At 46.2% G+C, this 24,695-nt stretch overlaps 1 protein-coding gene across 1 annotated transcript in view; it reads right to left on the bottom strand.

Annotated features, from left to right (window-relative positions):
* STK3 (serine/threonine kinase 3) overlaps window positions 1-24,695 on the bottom strand; it is a 968,587-nt gene that overhangs the window by 428,500 nt on the left and 515,392 nt on the right. The window contains exon 8 of the mRNA XM_078686976.1: window positions 24,409-24,534. Coding sequence (XP_078543102.1) covers window positions 24,409-24,534 — 126 coding nt within the window. The remainder of the gene's footprint in view (window positions 1-24,408; window positions 24,535-24,695) is intronic.

Below are 24,695 nucleotides of genomic sequence, written 5' to 3'. Positions count from 1 at the left end.
TAGGAGATAAACTATTTACAGTTCCGCTTGTCCCCACAAATATGTAAATGGGTTCTGAAGATCCCATAAATTAATCTCACCACCTCTGTCCGACCGAAATCCTGCCCGATAACCAACTAAAGGCAAAAAGAGGCTGCTGATTTTGGTAAAATTAAAATTGTCTGTACGCAATTTGCCCTTTGATTTCAAACGATATGTGGAACAAACACCCAAAGAGCCCATAGAGCAGCTTTTTGACTTGCACCAACACAATGCAGATGCACCACCGCCAAACCAGCCCGCCAAAACAGGTGCAGCATCAAAAGATTTAATCTTGAGCTCTAAGGGCTGAGTACTGTGCAAAGGGGGCCCCCTGCACCTCAGGGGACCCCACACGGCAGGGGTTGCGGAGGCCTGTGTTACGCTCCTGGCACAAATGCAGAATAAGCCAGGACAGTGCTAACAGGAGCCCTTTCAAATCCACCTGGAGATGCTATCACCAAATGATCTGGATCACCGAAGGCGTCGCTCCGGTAGTCCGCATTGATGTCAGCACCAAAGAAGCAAAAAAATCAGCACACTTGTGAAGGATTTCACGTCAACAGGAGCCGCCTCCAACTTGATCACCCATTCGCAGCACCTTTACAACAATCTTTCTCTATTCTTCAGCAACAAAATCACCACCATCTACAGTAAATCAACCCACAACCACACCCAAGAGACCTGCCCAACTCCCTCGATCGCAATAAAAGAACGAGTGCTAACTACATGGCCTGTCATCACCACAGAAGAAATCGCCCACTATGTACTCCATCTATTCAGGGGCCCTATCAGACACCTGCAACTACCACGCCTACTGCAGAGGACCGCAACCTCTAAAATAATGCACCATAACGGTCTATAAACCATCCATTGGATTGCCATCAAGTGCAGTTCCATATATTATCAAATAAAAATTGATTTTTTTTAATGATTTTACAAACTATGTAGTGATTAGCTGAAAATCAATGAGTTAGTACATAGATAAGTGACTTACCATGGCAATCAAACTTTTGTGTGTAAAACTTTTGCAGTGGAACCTGTATTTTTTTCTTGTCGTTCTCAAGTCATGATGACTCACTACTAAGCCACTGGATGGCCCTTCGATTTATGACCCACTAATAACTTACTAATATTAACGACTAAGAAAGGACTTCACACTTTCAGCAGCTACCTAAATAGGGACGCTCAAATACTTTCTAAGGAAGTAAGATTTGCATCTATTTACTAGGTAATGCCTGCATTTAATCTGACTGAACATACACTTTCTATGCGTTCACATATGTATGCTGCTGATTGTAACAATATGTTTGCTTAGTTTTAAACGTGTTAAGTTCTGGCGTTTAATCTTAATGCACACATTAGAGATTCATGCATCCCAAGGGTAGGCTCCCACATCCCTGGCGCACATCTTCAGGCCTCCACCTTGCACACACGTGTCTCAGGTTGCAGTCTTGCTGCCAATTTTAAATCCAAACCTTACTAGACAATTCCTCCTCACTTTCTCGGGTTGCCTTAAAATCAGCTTTCTCTACTCTCCAGAACAAGGAAGTGACTCGGGGTCACTAACCACGGACAGACTGATAAGTTGGCAGACAATTCGCAGCATGCGCACAGAAAAGTACTTCCGCTTGGGCCCAGTAAGGTCGATGTCAGCCCATCCATCAACTGTTACCACTGTGGCAGAATTATGTGGATGGCGCGCATGTGGTGTTTTAGATGACTGGTAATGCTTCTTCAGAGTTAAGAGAGATTTCTTGCCATTCAAACTAGGATTAATGCAAACTGATGGTGCCTAAACGAGAATAACACTAACCTTCTCTCGAATAGTTGAAGGCTGAATTGGGCAAACTTAAAACACATTTTAAGATATTCAGTTTGCATTTGTTTTTATTGACCATCTTGAAAAAAATCTAAATCTTAGGAGTAGCACTGGACTTCGATATCACAACAGATAAACAAGCTAATATTTTCATTTCTTACAATACAGAAGTATAATACATAAATGTCAGCAATTCCAGTATAAACAAGCTAATATTTTCATTTCTTACAATACAGAAGTATAATACACAAATGTCAGCAATCCCAGTATAAACAAGCTAATATTTTCATTTCTTACAATACAGAAGTATAATACACAAATGTCAGTAATTCCAGTATAAAAACCGGTTTCTAATTTCCTTATTACAGTAGAGCAGCGACGCCTCCGGGTAATTGTAAGAAAAAGACACAGGTACTCAAAATGTAACCACTTATAACAGTTGTGTTGTGATAACTCCTGATGTGAAAGCCAGTAGCCAAGGTGAAAGGAGAGTCATACAGTATAATTTCAGCTGCAGTGTGAACAATGAAAATCAGAATTGACCTTTTCTCTCTAAAAATGAACAAAGATCAGCAGAAAATAGAGATTTATGGAAACATGTTTATTTTTCACACATAGCTCATCAAAGGAGCGACAGAATCTGCATGCTACTACTTATTGTTTGCTGAAGCCCTAAACGATGAACAGTAAACTTGATTCTAATATGTTTTTTCAACTACTAACTGCTTTATGGAGTATTTAATTTCCCGCTACAGATCCACCTTTTAGAATATATATTTTATATTATTTAGCAACCATATTATCTCTTTCATATGAAAGACAACGACCCCAAGGATTTAAGAAGTTTGTGGTAAAAGTGATGTATGACCATACACTCATAAGGAATAAAATACCCACTGCTGTACTTTAAAAGGATATTAAAATTGCCCTGGAGTTCCATGGCCTTTTAAAGGAACTGGGCATTCAGCCATGTTGCTCTATATGAGCGCGGAACTCCTCTGTGGCTGGCAATATCATTATAATGTAAAACAGAGGGTACTTTATCCCGTATATTAAGACATATGTGGCTATTTCTGTTTCCCATACAGTCACAATGGACGGGCATTCATTTGCTCTAAATTAGAATTTTGCAATACACTCTTGTTAAGGACTGCCATTGTAAGTAGTTCAGAGCGACGGTCAGCATTCCTAAAAGAGAACATGTTACTCGTGCTTTGAGGAAGATACACAGGTTGCCAGACCAATCACATAATGAACTGGAGGCTCTCAGACTGGCACATAGGTCTTTCTAGAAAACTGCTCCTCAGCCTGTCAAATGCAAACTAAAAATGGACTTAACCTATCAAAGTTCTGAACTTCAAATGTAATACTGGTCGATATCTCCAGAGTTCAAAGAACTAGGGCCATTGGCCACCCATACGGAGTTATAATGGCAATTCTCTGAAATACGTTAGCAGTTTCTGTGTGTGAGATAAACTCACTTAAGATATTGAAAAAAAATTGCAACATTTAATTTAAATTACCAGAATTTTCTGGATATTCACAGCATGCAAAATGATTTTGGGTTGCTTGTGTTCAATTTCAGACAGACCTGGCTTAGCGGTTCAGGATCTACTATTCCTACTGGAGCAGGATCAAGGCAGATTTACATATGGCTGGGAGTAGTCCGAGTTGAGAGTTCGGGGAAAAAAAAGATGGGCTGGAATGCTGCTGACCCAAGAGTGAATAGTCTAGTTGCAAGCATTACTCCCACCATATTTTGTGTTTCTGAAATAGGCAGACAGCCTTCTCAGCTGGTGATGTAGCAGTCAGCCCAGTTCTTTCGGGGCCATCAGGGCCGGCCTAAGGCATGTGCAAGCTGTGCACCTGCACAGGGCCGCCAAACCCCAGGGGCCACCACGCCAATATATATCCTTAGATACATATTTGCGTGGCGGCCCCTGGCAGGGATTTGGCGGCCTCGGGCCCCCTACCTACACTCCCTGCTCAGGGCCTCCGTGAGCCTAGAGCCGGCCCTGGGGTCATGGGCAGGGAACTGGCAGATAGCGCATAGGCCAGCAGGGGCACCAGTCCCCCATCTTCTGTTCCCCTACTACAACACCTAACAAAAGGCTTTAGTTAGTCCTTCGGAGGATCGTGCCCAACCAAGAGTAGGATACAATACTTCCCTCCAAGTTGGCAATCCATCACATCCAACAGATGGGTCTTGCAGATTGTTTAAAATGGCCAAGACAAACACATTGTTTCCCCCTACCCAATGTTCCTCCAAGTCGTGAACGAATTTCTGACAAGCATCTGTCCACATCTTTCCAAGGGTGCCATAGAGCCGGTACCTACTTCGGAGAAAAGCAGAGTTTGTTATTCCTGCTATTTCCTCATTCCGCAAATGGACAGGGGCTTCAGGCTTACCTTGGGCCACCAATCCCTGAACACCTTCATGTAAAAGGAAATATTCAAAATGGTCACATTGGCTGAGCTCCTTTCTACCCTGAACCTTCAAGGATCCCTGGGTGGGATCCTTAAACTTGCATGACTGTATTTTCACATATGAATTCTGCATCTCCGTAGGCATTACCTGCAGTTCAGGGTGGATCAGGACTATTTGGTCTCACCAGCATTCTTTGGGTGTCAGCAAAATTTAAGGCAATTGTCGCTCCCCATCTTCTGAGGTTGGGAGTGCCTGTGTTCTGGTATCTTGACGACTGGCTGCTGCAGGCAGGCACAACACAGTCAATCGTGGACCATCTCTGGATGGTGATGAAATGCGTAACATCACTGGGGTTTACCATAAACGAGCCAAAGACCCTTCTGATTCCATCACATTGTCTTCCATTCAATAGGGCTGTCATGGACACATGGAGTTCAGGGGTTTCCTCCACTACAATGAGTCCGGGGCACTTGGGATAGAATCCTGACATTTCAGGCTTGATCCTGGATCTGTGTCAGGGAGACTCTGAGGCTTCTTTGCCTCTTAGCCTTGTGAAACCTCCTTGCCAACTATGCAAGCTGGCACATGCAAGCCCTGCAGTGGAACCTTAAGTCCCAGAGACTACAGAATCAAGGCATACTTTCAGACACTTTTGCAGTCGAGGAGAGGGTCCTAGATCTGCAGTGGTGGCTGACTAATCACAATCTGTCCTGCGGCAGGCAACTCTCCTTCCCTCACCCAAAGCAGACAGTCGTGACGGACCCAAAGCTACTGGTTTGGGCATGAGGGTAAGGGTCACCTTGAGGAGGTGGAGATCAGAGGCCTCTGTTCTGCCAGAACTCCTGCGCATGAGTTGTCCACCATTAAGGATACCACTTTGGGAGAACCTCTTATCTACGCAGCAGGGCAGGGTCCTCCTGTTGAATCTCAGCAACTTACATCTCCATGCGTGGAGATTAAATGGCAGCCACTGACTGATTTGGATATGCTGCCAGAAATGGTGGTTGTCATACTCGTTGCTCAACACCCCTCTACAAAATGCATCCTTGCTGGGCGTTGGAACACATTCATAACCATCCTTATTTAAATCACCTGTTGTAATTAGGTTTATTCAAGGTTTGACATGCATGTCCCCATTGAGACCACGTGTGATGATAAAGTGGGACCTTAAGTTGGTCTTGACATTCCTCATTTGAATGTCTTTCGAGCTGATGCATAGTTGCTCACCTCATCCCCTGACCTTGAAGAATGTCACCCTCATTGCAATTAAGGCAGCTCACAACACCTTCTTTCCAGACAAATTGGTGCTGAGGACTCAGATGGCCTTCTTACCAAAGGATATGACTCCCTTTCATTTCAGGCATTCAATCACTTTACTGCCACTTTTTTATTACACTCGAAACAGGAGAGACTTCCTTAGTTGGGTCTAAAAGGACTACGGTTTTTCAATGACTGTACTAAGGGCCATCAATGGGACACTTAACTTTTTGTGGAGTTTTCTAGAACAAAGAAATGGAAGGCTGTGTTGAGATGGACTCTCGTCTGCATTATGACCTGCTCTGCACTGACCAAGAAGCAGACCCTGGAAGGTCTGAGAGCCCATTCCATCAGGGCCAAGCTGATACCACTGTGCTGGCGCCGGGTGTGACTGTCCATATCTGCAAAGCTACGACGTGGGAGTCGGTGCATAGATTTAGAAAGCACTACCACTCTGACAGCTAAGTCTGTGGGAAAGACATTAAGCTCACTTGGTTCATCAAGACTTTTTGGTCAGAGCCCCCTCCAAAGACCCTCCTCCTTGAAGATGTACTACTTGGTATGTTTTCTAAGGTGAGAAATCTGAGGTTCCAAGTATTCACCAAAAGAACAAGTTGCTTACCTTTACTAATGCTCTTACTGGTGGATAAGCTATCTAACAACATATTCCTCTTTGTCCTCTCACTTCTCCATTCTGGTGGAGTGATCTCTTTTAATATCTAAATAGATACCAAGTCAGTGATCAGCACACTGTTACCAACAATTGTTCATGCTCTTTGCATGAGGGCACGTAAAAAAAGAAAAGCAAAACTGACATCAGGGGTTGCGCTTATAAGTGGATCAGCTCGGTTACTTGTGAGGAGATATGGGGGTCAGTGCAGAGCCACAGCACACGGAAGCACTGCTACAAAATTCTCCAGATCCAGTCTGGCATCTGGAAAGAAGACTAAGGTGCGGAATCTGCTGTTAAATAGAGTTCTCGCCAGAAAGAGTGTTAAAAAAGTCAAGTACCTTATTAATTTGCAATACTAAAGTGTCTGGCTTGCCTGTAATATTTTCAGCAGCCTATAGTGGCACCATAACTTCAGGTATCCCAAATTGTGAGCAGAAAAAGTGTGCGCTTTACCTGAAACATAATGGCGTGATTTAAACAAAGTACATATACGCGATATGCCCTGGGTCAGAATTATGGAACTCATTAGCTTGTCAATGGACAGCAACAACTGTCTGTAGCCAGGCGCTAAGTTAGATGATCGATGAAGAAAGGTGTCATTTCCCACAATACAGTGTGTTTTTTGGACTACGGAAACACTGGTATTCCAATTTACACACCCACTAGCAAGACTGCTTTCTTTAAATTAGAGCAACCAGCTATTTACCAGATCTGCCTCTTCCTCATCTTCTGCAAATTATGAGATAAATAGCAGAAGAACACTAAGGAAAGGCAACAAATCCAAATAATAGTACAATTTTGCAAATTTGAAAGAATTTATAATGTCGATGACATCCACTACAATGGTGCCACGGAATTCCTATTGGTTCTAAGACTGAATCTATAAGGTAGTCAATTAGGAACAGGCAAGCACGAGAAAAGATAGGCTGCACTGTTGTTGGTGCTGTTAAGACAGCCTCATATCCAACACACAATTAGAAAAACACATTTTTTGGCCTCCGTACACATTTCCTAATCAATCCCTGTTCACTAAAAACCCACACCATGAAAAAGACCGTATCGATGACAGTTCACATATTTGCTTTTTCATCAGCTCCCTGCATGAAAACATATTTTGGTCACACGTCCTCAAAGACAGAACATGTACCAACAGAAGACCTCGTTTAACCAGTGTATAAAACGATATGGATAAAAATATAACGTCCAAGTCATGCTTGTTTAATTAAATAGTCAAAGTATGTTTTTGTTAGTCTTGGTGAATGAGACTCAAGGCCGCTTACAGAAATCAGCCAGTTTGTTTCTCCTTGAACATCAATCAACAATTACAAACTGTATGCATTCCACAATCAGCATGTTGTTTTCTTCTGCTTGCTACAAAATGAGAAGAATAAAGCATAGGGTTTTTTTAAGAGGCTGGCCTGGCTGTGCTACAACTGACTTCTCTGGATCCCATGAGTCCAACAGTGGTTACACTGTTAACGGAAAACGTTTGCAAGTACAATAAACTCAAATTGCAAACGCCTGGCGATGACACGAACTTTAAAGGAACATTTATAAGGCATTAATGCAGGGAGCATGTGTTCTCAGCTCCTTCCATGAGGAATGTTTTGGAGCATGACTGTAAAGCTGCAGCCCTCCCAATAAGTAGTTGGGCAAGAATGTGCATCAGTAATAACAGCAGGATGTACTGAATTCAGTCTTTGTATGCCTCTCCTTCAAAGTGCACTGAGTTCACCCTCATGGCAGCACGCACATTAGGGCGTTTGTGCACCACACCCCCTCTTTTTTCGACTATCACTTTGATAGAAGCGTTGCTTCTGCCACACAGCTCCAGAGACCATGCAGATGGTTGGAGAAACATACCTACTGTGAATGTCCGCTATGTGAGGCACAACTACAGAAGAGACAGAAAGCCCAAACTACCAAACAATGAGGAGCCCCACATGCAGTTATGTCAATGTCAATGTCAAATGTCAATGTCAAACGTTCTTATATAGCGCACAAATCACAGTGAGATCTCATGGCGCTAGTTATAGTAAACGAGGGAGTGCAAATGCGGTCTCTGTCGGCTACAAGCAAGATTTATGGTGCAGGAGCCAACTGGAGCTGTAAACATGGATGAAAGGAACGACCCAGATGCTCTGCTCCCCTTACGACTTCAGGGGAGCAGATAACATGCAGCCCTTTCAGAGCGGTCTGTTTAATCGAAAGTAACATTGAAAACAGCGAGCGAAAACAGAGCGATCAATCGTGTGAACTGACAAAGAAAACAAAGTTCCTTTCTCAGTTTCTCAGTTGCTATATTGAGACAAATGAAAGGATTCAAGTAAGAGGTCACTGCTCTGTGGGCGTGAGCAAGGCACCAAACGGAGGGACCAAAAACAGAGATTAGCCACATACACGCAAGCTTTTAGAAAGGAAATGCGAACAAACTAATCAAAAGCGATGCGTAGGCTATGAACACACCGAGTAGATACAGCATGTCGTGAAGAAACTGCACATGTGCTGCGTAGGCTAGACCTAAAAAGAGGTTAGGACCGATAAGAAAGCATTAGATGAGATTGCACGATGGGCGGACATGGTTAATTTGCTCTCCACAGAGACAAAATGAATGAGCAGTGGTGGATATGAGCACTAGGATGGCCCTGGATAAGCACTGAATCATTTATTGCAAACCCTCCACTTTGTGGTTATTGTTGGCCGTGACATGCTGGGTGTGTGAAGGTGGCTGGCGGTAGTGCGGGGTGCACATTACTGCTGATGCAGAACTGCTCACTAGTGACTATTAATTGCAGGTAACAATGTACTTTATATTACTGCTGCATTTTAAGGCTGGAATGGCCACTGGGTACTGTCAATCTGAATTGTCAGGTGCTCGAATGGCTCTGCTGATGCCACATGATATGCTATATTTAAGGGGTGTTTTTTGTTCTCATCTTTAAATACAGGTCATAAACTTAGAGAGCCATGGAGTCAGGTCCCTGATGCATACATTGGTTATCCAATCACAGCGTCACTGTACTGATGGGACTAGGCACCAGTGCTTAACAACAGACCCATACAAGATACTGCTCATTAACTATGAATGCCACCAAGGCCCCTAGAAAAGGCCTCACACGTAAAGACTGTAGATGATTAAAACTATTTCAAGCTAGGAACAGAAAGTCCGACTTCCTAAAGATCAGAGAGGAGCAGGGAAACTGTAGACTCACTAGTTCAGTCAAATAAAGCATATTTGCAGCCCCACAATCCAGGCAAAGTTTAGTTGTTTTCCTCCAGTACAACTTGGCTTGCAGGTAGCTACTGGCTTCAGGAGGGTCTTGGGTCCTGGAGGTGTCCTCCATGCAGATTCTCCAGTCAGTTAGACTTTGAGCAGGTCTTACCCCGCTCACTACAGCTGCTCTTGGGTAGGAATACAGGAGGTTAATGTCCCTTCTTTCAACTAGTCACATCAGACAATGCCTCTTCAAAGACTGAAATGAGGCAGTAGATCCATAATCACTCAGGTTGGCGGTGCACTTTCAGGCCCCTCCTTGTATGTAGAGCAGGTTTCTCCAATGAGTATCTCGTGAGCTACTGGTAGCTCTCCAGCTACCCAGAAGCAGCTCTCCTGTCTACAGCTCAGCCAAATAAATTAACAGCTTTTGTTTGGTTCAATTAATAATGTACACCAAATTTGCAAAGTGTTTATCTGGGATGAAAACGCATGCATTCTCACAATTTATAAGCTGATGTATGGAGAATAATGGCTGGATTACCAAAATGTGGTTAAAGATGAAATTTGAGGGAAAACTCGTGCGGCGTTGGGGAGATTTAGTATTACGATAGCCTTGGTACCAATGTAGAGGTTTTCCATATTGACAAAGCTTTTTTTATAATACTGTAGGCGACCATTCTTGAGGAACTAAGGTGATCATTGCTTGCATTTTGGGGCTACTAATGTAATCATGTCTCATGTGGTCGCTATTACAACACTAATAATATTAGTAGCTCGGGATGATTTTCATTCAACATAAATAGCTCCTATGTAAATGTAAATGTAAATGTAAATCACAGAAAAGGTTGAAAAATCCTGATGCAGAGGTAGACTCTGATCATGAATGTTACAGTATAACCATGGTACAGTACAACTATGGTGCATCTGCAGTGAAAGGGCACACAGTTATGTTCATTTTTAAAAAAAAAAGCATGTTTCATTGACATTTTAGCATACATTAATCCACATACATTATTAATATTCACTCCATAATATAGTGTCCAAAACATGTATTAAGCAATCCATCATGAAGTTAAATACTATAGAGTTCAGTGTGGTTGCCAAATGTTCCGTTACATAATCACATCAGCAAGGGGGGGTCCAGTAGGCATGTCTACCGGCGACTAGGATTACCCCGCTCTGTCATTACCGGACCTTGGTCTAAAATGCCTGCTTCCTTGCCATTCCAGGATCCTATGTTCATAAAACATGTCAAACAGGGAATTAAGAACTGGGGTACTAGCTGCCTGTCAGTGTCCAGTAGAGCACCATACGTACAAAGGGCGTCATATGTCTCGGTCGGTGCCCGTGGGAGGAGAGAGGGGGGAGAGGGGGGGTAGGGGGGGAGAGAGGGGGGGAAGGGGGTGAGACCACCTCACACTGCCAATCCAGTGGATCAGTCCTAGCTCCCCCGAGGGGGGTGGGGGAGGGAGGAAATCAATCTCGATCAGTCGCTCACTCCGGACTTAGGGGGGTTGTCATTTTCTCCGCTCGTGGCACTTGGGGAGTCCGGGTTTTCTCAGGCATGTAATATGTCCTTTCATTGTTCAGCTATCTGACGCAGTTGCAGCCCTCTCAGCTCCTCCCTACGCAGCGCTCTCTCCTCTGCCCCGGCCCACGTCGTTACCTCCCTCGCCACACAGAAGCCTGCGGTCCCGCAGGTGCTTTCCACGTGATTGCTATAGGCCACCTAGCCAACACCAGGGCCAGATTTATGAACTTATTTCCCGCTTTATGTTTAGGTGGCCTAGGATCAGGGCCGGCGCTAGGCATGGGCAGTATGGGCAGCCGCCCAGGGCCTCGCGCTCAGGTGAGAGGCAGGGGGCCTCCCCCTTCACTGTGAAATAAATTACTTTAACAGATTTGCCCCCCTGCTCCACCAGGGCCCCCTCCCCACACAATTAGAATATACATCAGAGATGTCTGGTGTCAACCACGTGGTGGCATTCCTGGGGGTTCAGGGGTGGGGGGGGAGGGACAAACAGAGTGGGGAAGTCAAAGCGGCAGGGCCAGCAATTAGGGCTCAGAGTGTCAGGGGCGAGGCAACACCTCTCTTAAGTACCGCCATTCCCTGTCTGCATTTTGTTGCTAGGTGACAGAAGGCCCCTTTGTTTCCAGGACCAGCCGGACACAGGTAAGGAGCAGTGGGTGAGGGGAGGAGGGAGCAGCCAGATCAACTGGTGCTGGGGCAGTGTTTTAAGAAAGGCATTGTTACTGCTTCGAAGGCCCAGGGGAGGGGGACCCTTTCCCTGGGCCTCGAAGCACTAGAGCAAGCAGCAAGGTCCAGGTGTGGGGCCCCCTTTCCCTGGGCCTCTAAGCACTGTAGAAATCTGCAAGGTCAAGGTGTGGGGGCCCCCTTCCCAGTAGCCACTACTCCCTCTTTCTTTTCCTTTCCTTTATTTGTTCCCCTGTGAAATGAATACAAAAAAGAAAAACTTTTTTGCTGGAAAGGTCATCTTTTTTGTGACATTTTTCACTTCCAAAGTGCAGCCTTGGGAAAGAGAGAAATAAAAAATTCAAAATGTAAAAAAATAACTAAAGCAAGACAGAGTGGATCGAAAAGGGGCCAGGTTGATTTTATTCACAGGCAAAACACAGTAGTGCCTCTACACAGAGTTTACCAGTGAAGCGCTACTTTTGTTTTCTTGTCTTTCTCTAAACAGCTTTGTTTTCCCCGGGTGGGGATGTGCACCATTTCTGGATGTACTGCAATACCTGCTTGATGGGCGGACTGGAAAATAAAGTGCATACCTCTGCTCTGTATTCACAAATGTGGTCTTTTTAAACCATATTGCTTTTGTTTTGTAAGGATATATTCAATGGGCATTGAAGCAGGTCCGTTCCGGCCCTGTAGTCATGGCCTTAACTTTTCATGCAAAAGCACTCATTCATTTCTGAATAAGTGCAAAAGCATTAAGGTAACCATGTTGTTCCTGCTTACATTTCACATGCTTTAATTAATCTTACATTCCTTATGAGTGTGTGCTATTTCCAGCATGTTGTCACTTTTTTTTAGGCAGCATATTGCTCTTGTCTAGTGCCTAATTTGAATTGAGTCCCCCCCAGGAGTTTAGCGGGGCGCAACTGGGTTGTAGTTGAAGGCAGTGCGAGTTTCTCTCAGTGGGGTAGTATGGTGTTCAGTGGGGAGAGGATGTGGCACTATGGTCAGAGCTGCCGAATTTGGAACTGGGGAGCCAGGTTCAGCCTTCATGACCAGTCCACCAGACCATTCTCCCTGAAGGAGCATATTTCCATGCTAGACCTTGGAAGGACCCGCAAGACCTTAGAAGCCCTGGTGTCTTAGCATCGGAAGGTGAACCCTAGCAGTGGCAAGTGTGGGTTAACCTTGAAGGCCTGCCTACCACAATCCCTATTGAAGCCCACCGCAAGTCTTTTGGGCAGGCCTACGAAGCAGCACACCCTAGAGCAACAGTGACTCTGTCATTGAGGTCACATGACCCTTGAGGAGGGAGACTCTAGGGCGGTGCAAACGGTGAGATTGCATTGAGCGCTGACTTTGGGTCATGTTTGTGAGTATATTATGTTTCTAAAAGCACTTGCTGCCTCCTTCCTGGCCTCCAGGAATTTTCGGCAACAATAAAAATGTCATGAAACTCCGGTGATCAATGTTCTTCCTAGAGAGAGATGGAGGTTTGTCAAGTGGAAGTTTTGACTCATGGAAAGGTAGCGCAGAGGGTTAATGTGCTCGCTGCAAAGAACATGCCCCATGCAGATCACCAAGTCCACATAATGTAAATAGGCCAGTGGATTACTGCTTTTGTCAGAGAGATCCTATTGGTACTTGCAGTTTATAAGTCAAAATCCTAACATAGAACAATGAGCTATTAACTGTGATCTAAGAGATGCATGCCAACTGCAAGGTATAATTTACATCGTTATGGTTTTTTCCCCAGTCTTTGATTAACATAATGTTGCGAAAAGGGTTCACTTGAACAGAAATCAATTCTGGTTATTAAAGAGAACTTCCAACCATGGTATTACGTCCTAAATTCAGAGTTTGTGTTTCTCCAGATCAATCATTATTAAACTATACTGCCTACTAGTACGATTGTCATGTGACTCCTAGTCCTTTGTCTTATGTAAAATTACCTATTGTGATTTCCACACGTATTATTGATTATCTCTGTGTAATGTGTGATATAAAGTTCTCTGACACTCTAAATTGGTATCAGTGGTGCTGTTTATCAAATTAAATGCACCTGAGAGAGAGTGTAGTTATGGAGACTTGAGGGGCACTGTTAAAGGGTGGTAGTGAGGGAATCGGTGGCAGAGCAAGTCATTGGGGGCACCAACATTGTCGCACAGAGCTCCACCAGTGCTAAATCTGGCCACATCTACTTCCTACAGTTCTAACACCAAATCAAAAGCGTTGATTTGACAACCCCTTGAATCTGTAGCATACCTTCAAGTCAATGTATGATTTAGCAGTGGTCTCGGTTGTTCTAAGACTGTTTTTGCTTATGTAAAATCTTTATTTGTTTGCAATGGTGTCTTGTAATTTTGTACTATATGTGTTGTGTTTTTGCACTTAACATAATTCTGGTGAGTAAAGAGCACACACACAAAAAAGATTGTCCTACGTCTCTTAGCATGGGAGTGTGGGATTCTGCTGAGAGGACTTACTTTAAAACAAATTACGTAATGGCATCCTAAGGTAGCACAATAATGGCACAGAAAGATAAGGGAACGTTTTGAAATGTGCAATTATATCCATGGTCTTAGAGGTTTTCTCTTGTGTAATTTTATATTTTGAATGATCCCGCCCCTCATTACCTCAACAGTATCTCCCCCCTTTATGAGGCAGAACTGGAAATTGTATCATGCACTCATCTGGAAACAATCTGTTAACGAGGAGTAAATAATATACATCTTAGGGAGACCTGCACCTAGCTTTTCCATCTAATGAGACAAATGTAATCCATTTAACAGTTTTAAAATATATGGACTTATTTCATTTGTATATTTATCTTTTTGTCCATGTTACTGATATCCACGTTAGGTCTCTAAAGGGATGCCAAATAAGATCAATAGTCCTGCGATGTCACTTTCTATGATGTCACTTCTTGTGATATTACCAAGGGCGGCTCCTTCACTAGGGCGGAGGAGCGACGCCCCACTACTTTCTCGCAAAAGCAGAAACACAAAATGCTAAAACGACCATTTTATGTTTCTGCTTCTAACACTGCGAGAAAGCAGAAGTGTTTCGTTGGGGGTGGGCGGGTCTGTTTTAGGGGAGGGGTTGGATTGCCTTGCCAACTGCTAAGGGCGCTGACTGTTCGGCCAAACCAGTCTTGCGCACTCTGGCCATTCTCTATGCAGGCTGCAATGCAGCCTACATGGGGAAAATGGCCTCCCCAGAAGCGCCTGGCTGGTCGGCGTCCTGATCAATTACAACGCTGCCATTGCAGCATTATGATTGGCTTAGGGGAGGGGAGGGAGGCTGCCTGCTTCCTGTTCTCCCCCCCCTTCCGAACTCCCGCGAGATCCTCCACCCGCGAGTCATGCCGGTTGCGACTGGAAGATACATGCAAATTAGAGGGGCCTCACATCTTCTCTTTCGCCCGGGGCCCCAGGAGTTCTAGGACCGGCCCTGCCTAGGATAGTCCCAACAGACAGACCTCCGCCGTGCAAGGAAGCGTACAGTCTAGTGCAGTGTTGAGCACCACGTGCCAAAATGTTTGCCGACCCTGCATGCCCAGGTCATGTGAAGAAAATCTGCATCTTCCCATTTACATCTCGGGCAGCGCCTTAGCTCTCCCCCAAAAATTACAAAAATCTGGTGTGGAGTTAAATATGTCATGTGCACAAAGGTAAATTGTACATACTTCAACCATGTGCTCCATGCTACTTTCTTTGGGGATGTCATGACCCTGCCCATTCTGCATCCGTGAGGTCTCTCTCCAAATTACTTTCCCATTTCTCACGCAGCTGGACCGAAAGGGTCAGTAAAGCAACGCGCAAGGACCCGTAAAACCATTTAATTTGGTGTCCCGCTGTGCCCAGGGTAATCAATGAATGCAGCACGGCATGCTTTTCCGGCTCCTCTCTATTCCGGCCCCATAGCTTAGCCAATGCTTTCTGCAGCGCCTCATACACTAGGAACTGGCCTGCAGGTGTAAGCCAAACCCCTCCACCAACTCTGCAAAGGGAAGCAAAATCTTTTGATAAGAGTCCCCTGCGATTTCGAGGCCCACCTCCACCCAAGGAGCCAATTGCTCCATGGTCATAACCTGTTGCGGCTCGCCATGGGGCGGTCCCACCAGAGGCACCTCTGGGGAGTATTTCGGAGTGTCAGGTATTCTCTTAATGCTACGCCTCCAACATTGTAACGCCATGGTCTGCAATATAGACGTCTAGGGAACTTTTGTTGTGTGCATCAGGAGTTTGACCAACAAGAGACTGGGGCTCTGACCAGGTTCCGCTAAAAAGGTCCTGTCTACATTCAAACACTCCAGCCATTGGGCCAGCCATTGCATCTGGGCGGTGAGTTGATACAACTCGAAGTCAGGGACTCCCAAACCTCCCGCATCTATAGGCCGTTTCAATATCGTAAGTGACACTCTACGCCTGCCATCTCCCCAGACTAGGTCTCTCCAGGGAATCCAAGGTGCGAAACCAAGTCGCAGGCAATAGCATTGGCACGTTGGCAAAATAATACAACATCAGGGGGAGCATAATCATTTTTATCAAGGATATCCTGGTCATGATGGGGAGGCGCAGCGTACCCCAAAACTGGACACTAGATCTAAGGGATTGCAGCGCTTTACCCAAATTCCCGTCTTTCAGGTCCTCCAAAGAATGGAAGATCTGGACACCCAGATATCGGAAGGTTTCTGAGCCCAGTTAATGTCCGAAGGCACCTCCGGTGGGCGCACTAAAGATCCAGCCACTGGGAAGAGATATGTCTTGCATTTATTTTAACCCCATGCAGTCTCCCCCCTGTCAAAACAACTCAGCCAGAGGCTCTATCGCCAAGGTGAATAGTAGTGGCAACAGGGGCAGCCATGACGGGTGCCTCGTGCTACACGATATTGGGAGGAGATGGTTTTACCAGTCCTAACCCTGGCTGTGGGGAAAGTATACAACAATCGTACCCAAGCCACCCAATCATCTCCCATACCCAGACGCTTCATAACTGCCAACAGGTAATCCCATCCTACAGTATAAAAGGCCTTTTCCAGGTCAATCGATAAAATAGCAGCACGTTGAAGGGCGTGGGCGCCAGGGTAATAAAGTACCGAGTACAACCGACAAAGGTTATAGGAGGTGTTGCGGGAGGGAATAAACCCATTTTGGTCCAGGTGGACAAGGTCCCGCATGTGCGGAAGTAGCCGAAGCGCCAGCCCTTTACTGAGTATCTTAAAGTCAGTATTTAGCATGAAGAGGTGCCTAAAATCTTTCACTTCAGCATCCAAGGACATCGTCTTGGTGAGCGGGACCACAAACGCATCACGCATAGTGTCCGGCAGGCAACCCATTTGAAGAGATTCCACATACAGTGTCACCAGCCTTGGTGCTAACTCACTCCCATATTTTGGGCTGGGAGTTTTCATAGTGGCAATAGCACCCTTTACTTCTTCCAGCAATTAAAGGACAAAAAGAAATAACAGATCCCAACATGGACAAACTCCCCAATCCCCAGAGCAGCATGGCAACAGCCACCCACCCAAACCCTTTGTATAAAATATAGCCAATCAAGGTCCAAACCACCTATGGTATGGTCCTACAGGGGTGGTCATGACCTAGGCAAAAGTCTCAAGGTCGTAGATAGTATGCCTAATTCCGCGTTCCTTTCCTCATCCAGCGTGCGAAGACCGAGCGGGTCTAAAAAAGCATCAACGGCTGCACTAGAAGGTCCCGAGAAGGCGGTGTAAAGGGCTTTATAATAATCCTTAAACAAAGTATTAATATCACTTGGGTCGTGCAGGGTCACACCATCAGTCTTCTGTACGGGCATAATCGGGAATCTGTGCATTTCGGGCCAGATCAACCAGGACAGCAGACGACCAGCCCGTCCCTCCTCTCCCTGCACACCATCCATATAGGACTTGTAATCGTGGGACCTAAGCCGTTCCAGTGTAGAGGCGTATTGCTCACGTTTGTCCAGAAGGCATGCGTGGTCTTGCGAGTCTCGTCCCTGGAGATTATCCAACTCCTGTATTTCCCCCCTCCTTATCCAGCAACTCGTGATGTAATTCCCTACGCACTCCCACAGTTTGCCCCATGCAATGGCCCTTCACCACCCCCTTAAAAGCTTCTCATTCTACCAAAGCAGATGAGGCATAACGCTCATTATCAACAGAGTAGTCACATACCAAGGATTGCAGAGCATCAGCAAAGGGAGCATCTTCAAGGGACATTGGAGTGAGGCGCCATGTTGGTATTGGGGGTCTATCCCTATTTGGCAGGAACGTCAATAACAGTGGGCTATGATCAGACAAGGTGTGCCCCAAATATTCTTCATGTGTGATGGAGCCACTAAGGGTGGAGGAGGTCCAAAAGGCATCTAATAGAGTGTGGAGCTGGTGCATCGGGGAGTAGAAGGAGTATTCTTGCATATCCCCGTGTTGTATTCACCAGACATCGTTCAACCCCCAATGGGACATCCAATTGTGCAGTCCAGCCACCACTCGGCGGGTTTGGGGTCCGGACAGAGGGGGATGCGATTGGTCCAGGTCCACATCTATCACTCCATTGAAGTCCCCACCTATGAGTACTGGGCCTACCATGTCTGCCATACGAGTCGAGATGTCAGCCATATAGGCCAATTGGTCCTGATTGGGCGAATACAAACAGCCCAAAGTAACTTCCCACCCATACAGCCTCCCCAAGAAGAAGACATACCTGTCCTCTTTATCAATAACAGACCGTGTCAGTTCAAACGGTACTCCCGCTCGAGTCCAAATCAATGTCCCTCAGCCGTATGTCGAGAAAGACGTGGCATACACCTGCCCCCTCCACCATCTGTGCAGCCTTGTCAGCTCCTTTTGAAGCAGATGAGTTTCCTGCAGGAGAGCTACCTGCACCCCCGCCTCTTAACAGAATTATGAATGCTATGGTGCTTAGACATGGAGCCCAGCTCATCAATATTCCACGTAAGGAATTTCAGCGTCTGGTGCTGTGTAGTCCTTGTTAGTTAAGTGACTCCCCTCCCCCCCCCCCCCGTCCCCCCTCCGCATACCCCCCCGGCCAACTATACAATATAGTACCCAAGTCATAGGCAAGAGAGGTCTTATGCAAAAAAGGAACCAAAAGAAAGCAATTAAAGGACAAAAAGGAATAACAGATCCCAACATGGACAAACTCCCCAATCCCCAGAGCAGCATGGCAACAGCCACCCACCCAAACCCTTTGTATAAAATATAGCCAATCAAGGTCCAAACCACCTATGGTATGGTCCTACAGGGGTGGTCATGACCTAGGCAAAAGTCTCAAGGTCGTAGATAGTATGCCGGGGGGTTGTGCCAAGCACCGACCTTCCCATTAATCAAACCTGGACCATGTTACCTTGTGGTTCCTGTACGGCCCGCCACCTCCAGGAGTCCAAACTCCACAAGCAAGGCCACTCCACCTGGCAGCTCCCTCTATATTATCTCATCCGCTGACTTCGGGGTGATCTTTGGCAAGATTAAACTGTCTGCATTGGAGGAGTCCAATCCCTCCATGCCCCTCGGCGAACGTGAGCCCACCTCTGACTGATGTTTGTCGTCCTACATCATCTCTGCCACTGCCTGCAGTGCCGCCGCTCATTCACGCTCTGTTTGTGAGGGGCTCGGCTTCTTTGGGACGCTCCTCTGCGGTCTTCTCCTGGAGCGTTTTCCAGTTTGCCAGGTCTGGCGAGGCGGTGCCTGGTCTTGCAGCTCCGGGGGGCCCCAGTCTTATATTCCTCCAACCAATCCTAAGCCGCAGAGGCAGTGTCACGAAAGTGCATCTTGCCATCCTCAATAATACGTAGCAGGGAAGATAAGAGAGTACTGGTGACCCTCCGCCCTCAACGCGCTCTTGACCTCCAGGAAAGAGGCACGGTTCCATAGCACCTCAAGGGTATAATCCGGGAATATTGAGACCCTGCTGTTGTTCACCTCAACCGTACCATCAGAGCGAGCTCTCTGGAGCAAGATGTCCCTGTCCCTGTAATGTAATAATTTGGCCACCAACGGTCTCTGGGGACGGCCCGGTGGCCTTGCCGGGACCCGATGTACTCGCTCCAGAGTGTAGAATTGCGTTAGTCCCTCAGGAGCTACAACTGTGGGTAACCAGAGCTCCAGGTAGGACATCATATCTCCGTTTTCAATTCCCTCCGGGAGACCCAGGATACTAATGGTATTCCTCCGGTTAGGCCCCTCACTGTCCTCTGCTCTGTGCTCCATCAGTCTAACCCCGTCGGTTAAGTCTGTCACTTGCTTTTGCGTCGCCTGGTGTGCGGGGGACAGTTCCTCAAGGGAGGATTCCACCATCTTCACTCGGTCACTGAGCTTCTGGTGTTCAGCACGCAGGAGGCCCAGTCCCACAGACACTGTACTGATATCTAGGTGCAGTGTCTCCTTTGTGTCTGAGATTAGGATCTTTGACAGCTGCTGTTGTACAGGGTCTTCTGGTCCCTGCGTCTCCGGGGTGCTCCGAGTTGGCCCCCTCTGGCCCTCCCCCTGTTCCGGGGCAGACTCCTGTAGTTTCACTCTGGGTTTACCCATGTCTGCGCCACAAGGCCGGCGACACCCGAATGCAGCCCAAAGTGCTTCTCAATCCAGTCACCACAGAGTCAGGCGATGCAGCGACAGTACGTAGGATCTCTGGACAGGCAGCCCCAGGCCTCCGCAGGCCACAGTATTATGACCACACGTGGAAATCACTTCTCGGTGTCGGCCACGGCTCAAGTCACCTCTCCCCAGCAAGAATCGGTGGCGCCTCCAGGGGTCCCTCAGTGTCTTGAGCCAGGCACACACCAGTTATCCCCTCAATGTCGTCCGGGGGTACGGAGGTATTCTCAGTCAGTCCTCAGCTGCACTGACCACACAAGCTCGAAGGGGGGCCACCCAACAGGTCCCAAACATCAGCTCCGGGTCCCCGAGGGCACACCCCGGCTCAAGGAACCAGCCATTCACAGCCGGGCAAAGCACGTCAATAGGGGTCTAGGCCAGAGATCGCTGATAACATTGGGCCCACGTAATTCAGGCCGAGTCCAGCCACACGCCTGCACGCACTTCTTGGCGCCAGGGCACACCGGCCTCTCAGCAGCCCACGATCTGCCTTCAATGGAGCAAATCAGCTCCAGGCCAGGGGGGAAAAAGCCCGACTAAGCCCAGCACGCCTCGCGCAACCCCTCGCCATCAACCTGCACGAACCACAGCAACAAAGTGACGCACAAGGGTGCAAGTGTCTATGCTGTAGGCAGCCACACACTGCAGGCAAGATGCCAAGGAAGCCCCACTCTGTTCCCCATGCGGGCCGTCAAACAGGTTCGTCCGGCCGCCAGTGGGTGATCTGTCGCCAGGGGGCCCAAGCCGCTCGCAGCTCCAAGCACGGCTCTGGATCTCACCCGGTTTTCGCCGATGTGCAGTACGCGACACAAGATCTGCCTCCGTGCTGCACCCCTCCAACCCGGTACAGCACGTCTCCTCACGGGTGTAGATCTTGTGGACACCGCGGCCCAGCCTCGTCCCGGCCCCCCCCGGGTCAGCTACGTGTGTTCTCCATAGGCCCAATCTCGCAGTTGCGCAGGTCCCAGGAACACCACCAAGGCCCAGGTTCGCAGGCGCCGGAACGTCTCTTTCAGAGGCAGCGGGACACCGGGAACCCTCCGGTCACGCTAATAACCGTCGCCGATGGAAGGAAACAGCGTTGTCCTTCGGATAATTAGCCAGTCGGCGCAGAGCCACTCGCTCATGTGACCGCCATTGTTGGCTGCCAAGCCACACCTCCGGCAGACAGTTACGTTCATTAGAGTAAAAATATAGGAAAACCCGAAAATAACATACTGGGTTGCGGAGCTTTCTTGAGCCTTACAGAGGGCATCTGTCCAAACAGGAAGTCTGAGGAAGAATACCCATCACTTTTTGTCTAACGTCGTCTGCACAACATTGATTGAGTCACATTTCTCCTGCAAGCCTCAGAGAATTTGAAAAATATTCTTTGGATGTCCACAGAAGGGAGTTCTTTTTGTGGTGTTGTTATTCCCTTGGACGGTTGTCCTAATAGGGGGCTATTCAGCTCTTGAGAACATGACAAGCTTTAAAAAAAATGTGGGAAACACTTTGCTTTGTGATGCTGGTGGGTGGGAGGCAAAAGCGTAACCTCAAAGCAGGCAGAACATTTTGAGAAATAGGCACGTTGAAAAGACTGTCTCAGTGGAAACCTCTGGAGGTTGGGGGGGCTTAAAGAGAGAGGCTTGCAGGTGAATGAATTGCGTTTTGTTGCTTAGTTTCAGTTATGATAGTTCTGCCTGCCAGGCTCCCGTGCTACCGGCTCTTTGGAAAGTGTGAGCTTGATGTTAGTGTAAGTAGAGTATATTAATAAAACGTTTACATTCTGCATCTATGGTTTAATTGCCCCCACCTGAATTATTCACAGTTTTTTTAAGTGTTCCCATTTTCTGAATCACTTACTCTTAGAGAGTTCTCAATGCCTCACAACTGTGCCACTCTCTTACATTTAAATGTTTCAAGTCTTGCCTCAACAACCTGCCCTATGCCTTGTCAAGCTTCACTCCCAGGGTCGCTACAACTGCCTCAAGTTCGTCAGCCCTAGCACGAGGAACAGTGAGTGAAAATGTAATGGTGCATTCCCCTTTCGTTAATTTTGGTCCCAACCAGTTCCTGTATGTAGTTTTCCTAGCCAATGAGGATCATGATTCGAAGAAACGCTGCTTCCCTTTGCAATAACACTACTTTCACCTACTGGCTGACTCACAGGTGTCTTTCTGAGGAGAGCTGACAGACATTCTCTGGGTAAATGGAGGCCTAACTCCCCCTAAAGCTCAAGCTCAAGTGTTCAGCTCAAGGTTTGCATTTTCATTAGGACAAGTGTATCCCTGGGGAGAGGGTATTTCAAACTGTAGGCTTCCACAGCTGTCTCTCCACCCCATGTAGTTCTTCCATGATTTTGCCTTACACTGGGTTGAAGAACAAACCCTCTGCAAAGGCCATAAACCTCGTCTGCCCAATTACTACTGCACACAACACCACCTGACGTCCATGGTGACCTGCTGCACTCACCAAATGGAGCCGTCCAGACAAAGCTGTTGCCATAAAACACTGCAGCTTTATTTCTCAGTTGGCGGTGAAGGGTCACATCTGCTGGCCTCTGCATTGCATTATATTTGGGAGCTATGGAGTAGAGTATGAGAACTGCTATTAAATTTGATTAGTAAAGATGAAAGTATCTCCCAAACTTGACATTTTCTATGTTGTTCTAGTACGGACAATTAATTCTCCTCACATTGGTGCCTGTTTTTTCTGCCCCTTCCTTAAGTTATTTTATTTTCCTTCATCACTTAACTATCTTTACTAGCACACCAGTTACATTAGATTTCAGAGGTTTCAGCAAATTCTTCATTAAGGGCACCCAGGGACCGATAATGTGAGTGCTTTTCTAACAAAACACCGCCTAAAATGACCACTGGTCGAAATGCTGCAATTTACAAACTAGGGGAGTCATATATGTAATGGCTTCGCTGGAAAATGCCATAACTGTTCATTATCTAATGGGGAGATGATGTGTGTCTTTGCATTTTTCTCCCACATATTGAATGTTTTTCTTTCTCTCTACTTACGTCTGCTTCAGCTCAGGTTTCAGCAAGTTCATTTATTTAGATATCCTTTTATACTTCCCCTGCGACTAATTTTATCCTGGAGAACTGGCCTTCCTGAGAAGCACTTTGACTGTTCTCTGCTGATGTGCTCTCTCAAAATGGCAATGATACTCTTTTTATGGGTTGAACTGTCTTTAGTGTTAGTATCTCCTTACCCATTTCAACAATATGCCTGCTTCCACTTCACTGACGATGGTGGTTCTCTTGTTGTTTTACTAATATCAAAACTGGTCTATTTCTCTTTTAAGTTGTAAAACATTATACTTACCAGGTTTATCAATTAAACACCTAAATTCCAAGAGATGTTTGTCTAGGTCACTAAATATTCCCGAGGCTTGGTACAGGTCTCCATATTCAATGTATTTTCAACTGGCGACAGGAGAGCAACACCACTGTTCTGCTTGGTACTAGATTAGCAGTCTCACTAGCTGCTAAATGATGTCAGACAGTTATGTCCTTTTTACAAGGCCCAGGAGCACTTGGAAATGGAATTTCCAAATCAGGAAGTCAAGGTCACTAAAGCAAGGTAGCTTGCAAGAAAAGCACAGCTCCATGGTGAAGCGGCTGAACTCAAGTATAGGCATCAATCACATCCTCTTCACTTGTCTAGAGCACTATTGGAACAAGCATAAATGTTCATGTAGGTTTACATGTAGGGTGGTACAGGAGTCCACTACAGGATGCACATTGATCTTTCTGTTTCGACATGTGTTCGTAGTCTTCATTTCCTTATGTATCCATGGATATGCACCCACAGAGATCCATTTGCACTTACCTCTGTTAATGGGCCGAAACTCCCTACACAGCTAAGTCATTATATGCAAGGTTTTTCTTTTCTTGGTTTGCATCCATCTATAGCACAAGTTTAGTTATAACAGGCACCGGGTCTGCATAATCCTCATTCTGGCTCTGCAATCATGTCATTATTTAGGCTCTAAAGTTAAAATTATCCAGCGCACTGAAGAAATGAAGGGGCCGGCCAATATTTTGAAGACAAAATGTCTAGATATTGACAGAAGCAATAAGGCTGTGTATCCTTTAACGACTATGTCACCATTAACATACATCCCAGGAGGCGCTGAATTATAAGGAACATGCATTTTACCATTGGAAGAGAAATACAAACCGAATTTTCATCCTCCTCTTCTAATTCACGTTGTTGTTCTTCATGTCTTTTCGCCTTGATTTCCATGGCTTCGGTAATCAGATCCCTCAAAATTGAAACTGGCTTAGCATTCTTGATGAAGGTGTGCTGAAAAGACAATAGAAAATAAATAACTTTTAAAGAACACCCTTTTATTATTTTTTTTTAAATATATTTTTATTGTATTTTCATAGACATGGTACACACAAAATAAAAACACATATACTATTTCTGGCGCATAGATCACTGCGCCTGTACATTATATACCA

Source organism: Lissotriton helveticus, chromosome 4_1 (genome assembly GCF_964261635.1).
Source record: "Lissotriton helveticus chromosome 4_1, aLisHel1.1, whole genome shotgun sequence".
Classification (NCBI taxonomy): Eukaryota; Metazoa; Chordata; class Amphibia; order Caudata; family Salamandridae; genus Lissotriton; species Lissotriton helveticus.
The sequence above is the reverse complement of the archived record's forward strand: the minus strand, read 5'-3'. Positions and strand labels throughout refer to the sequence as shown.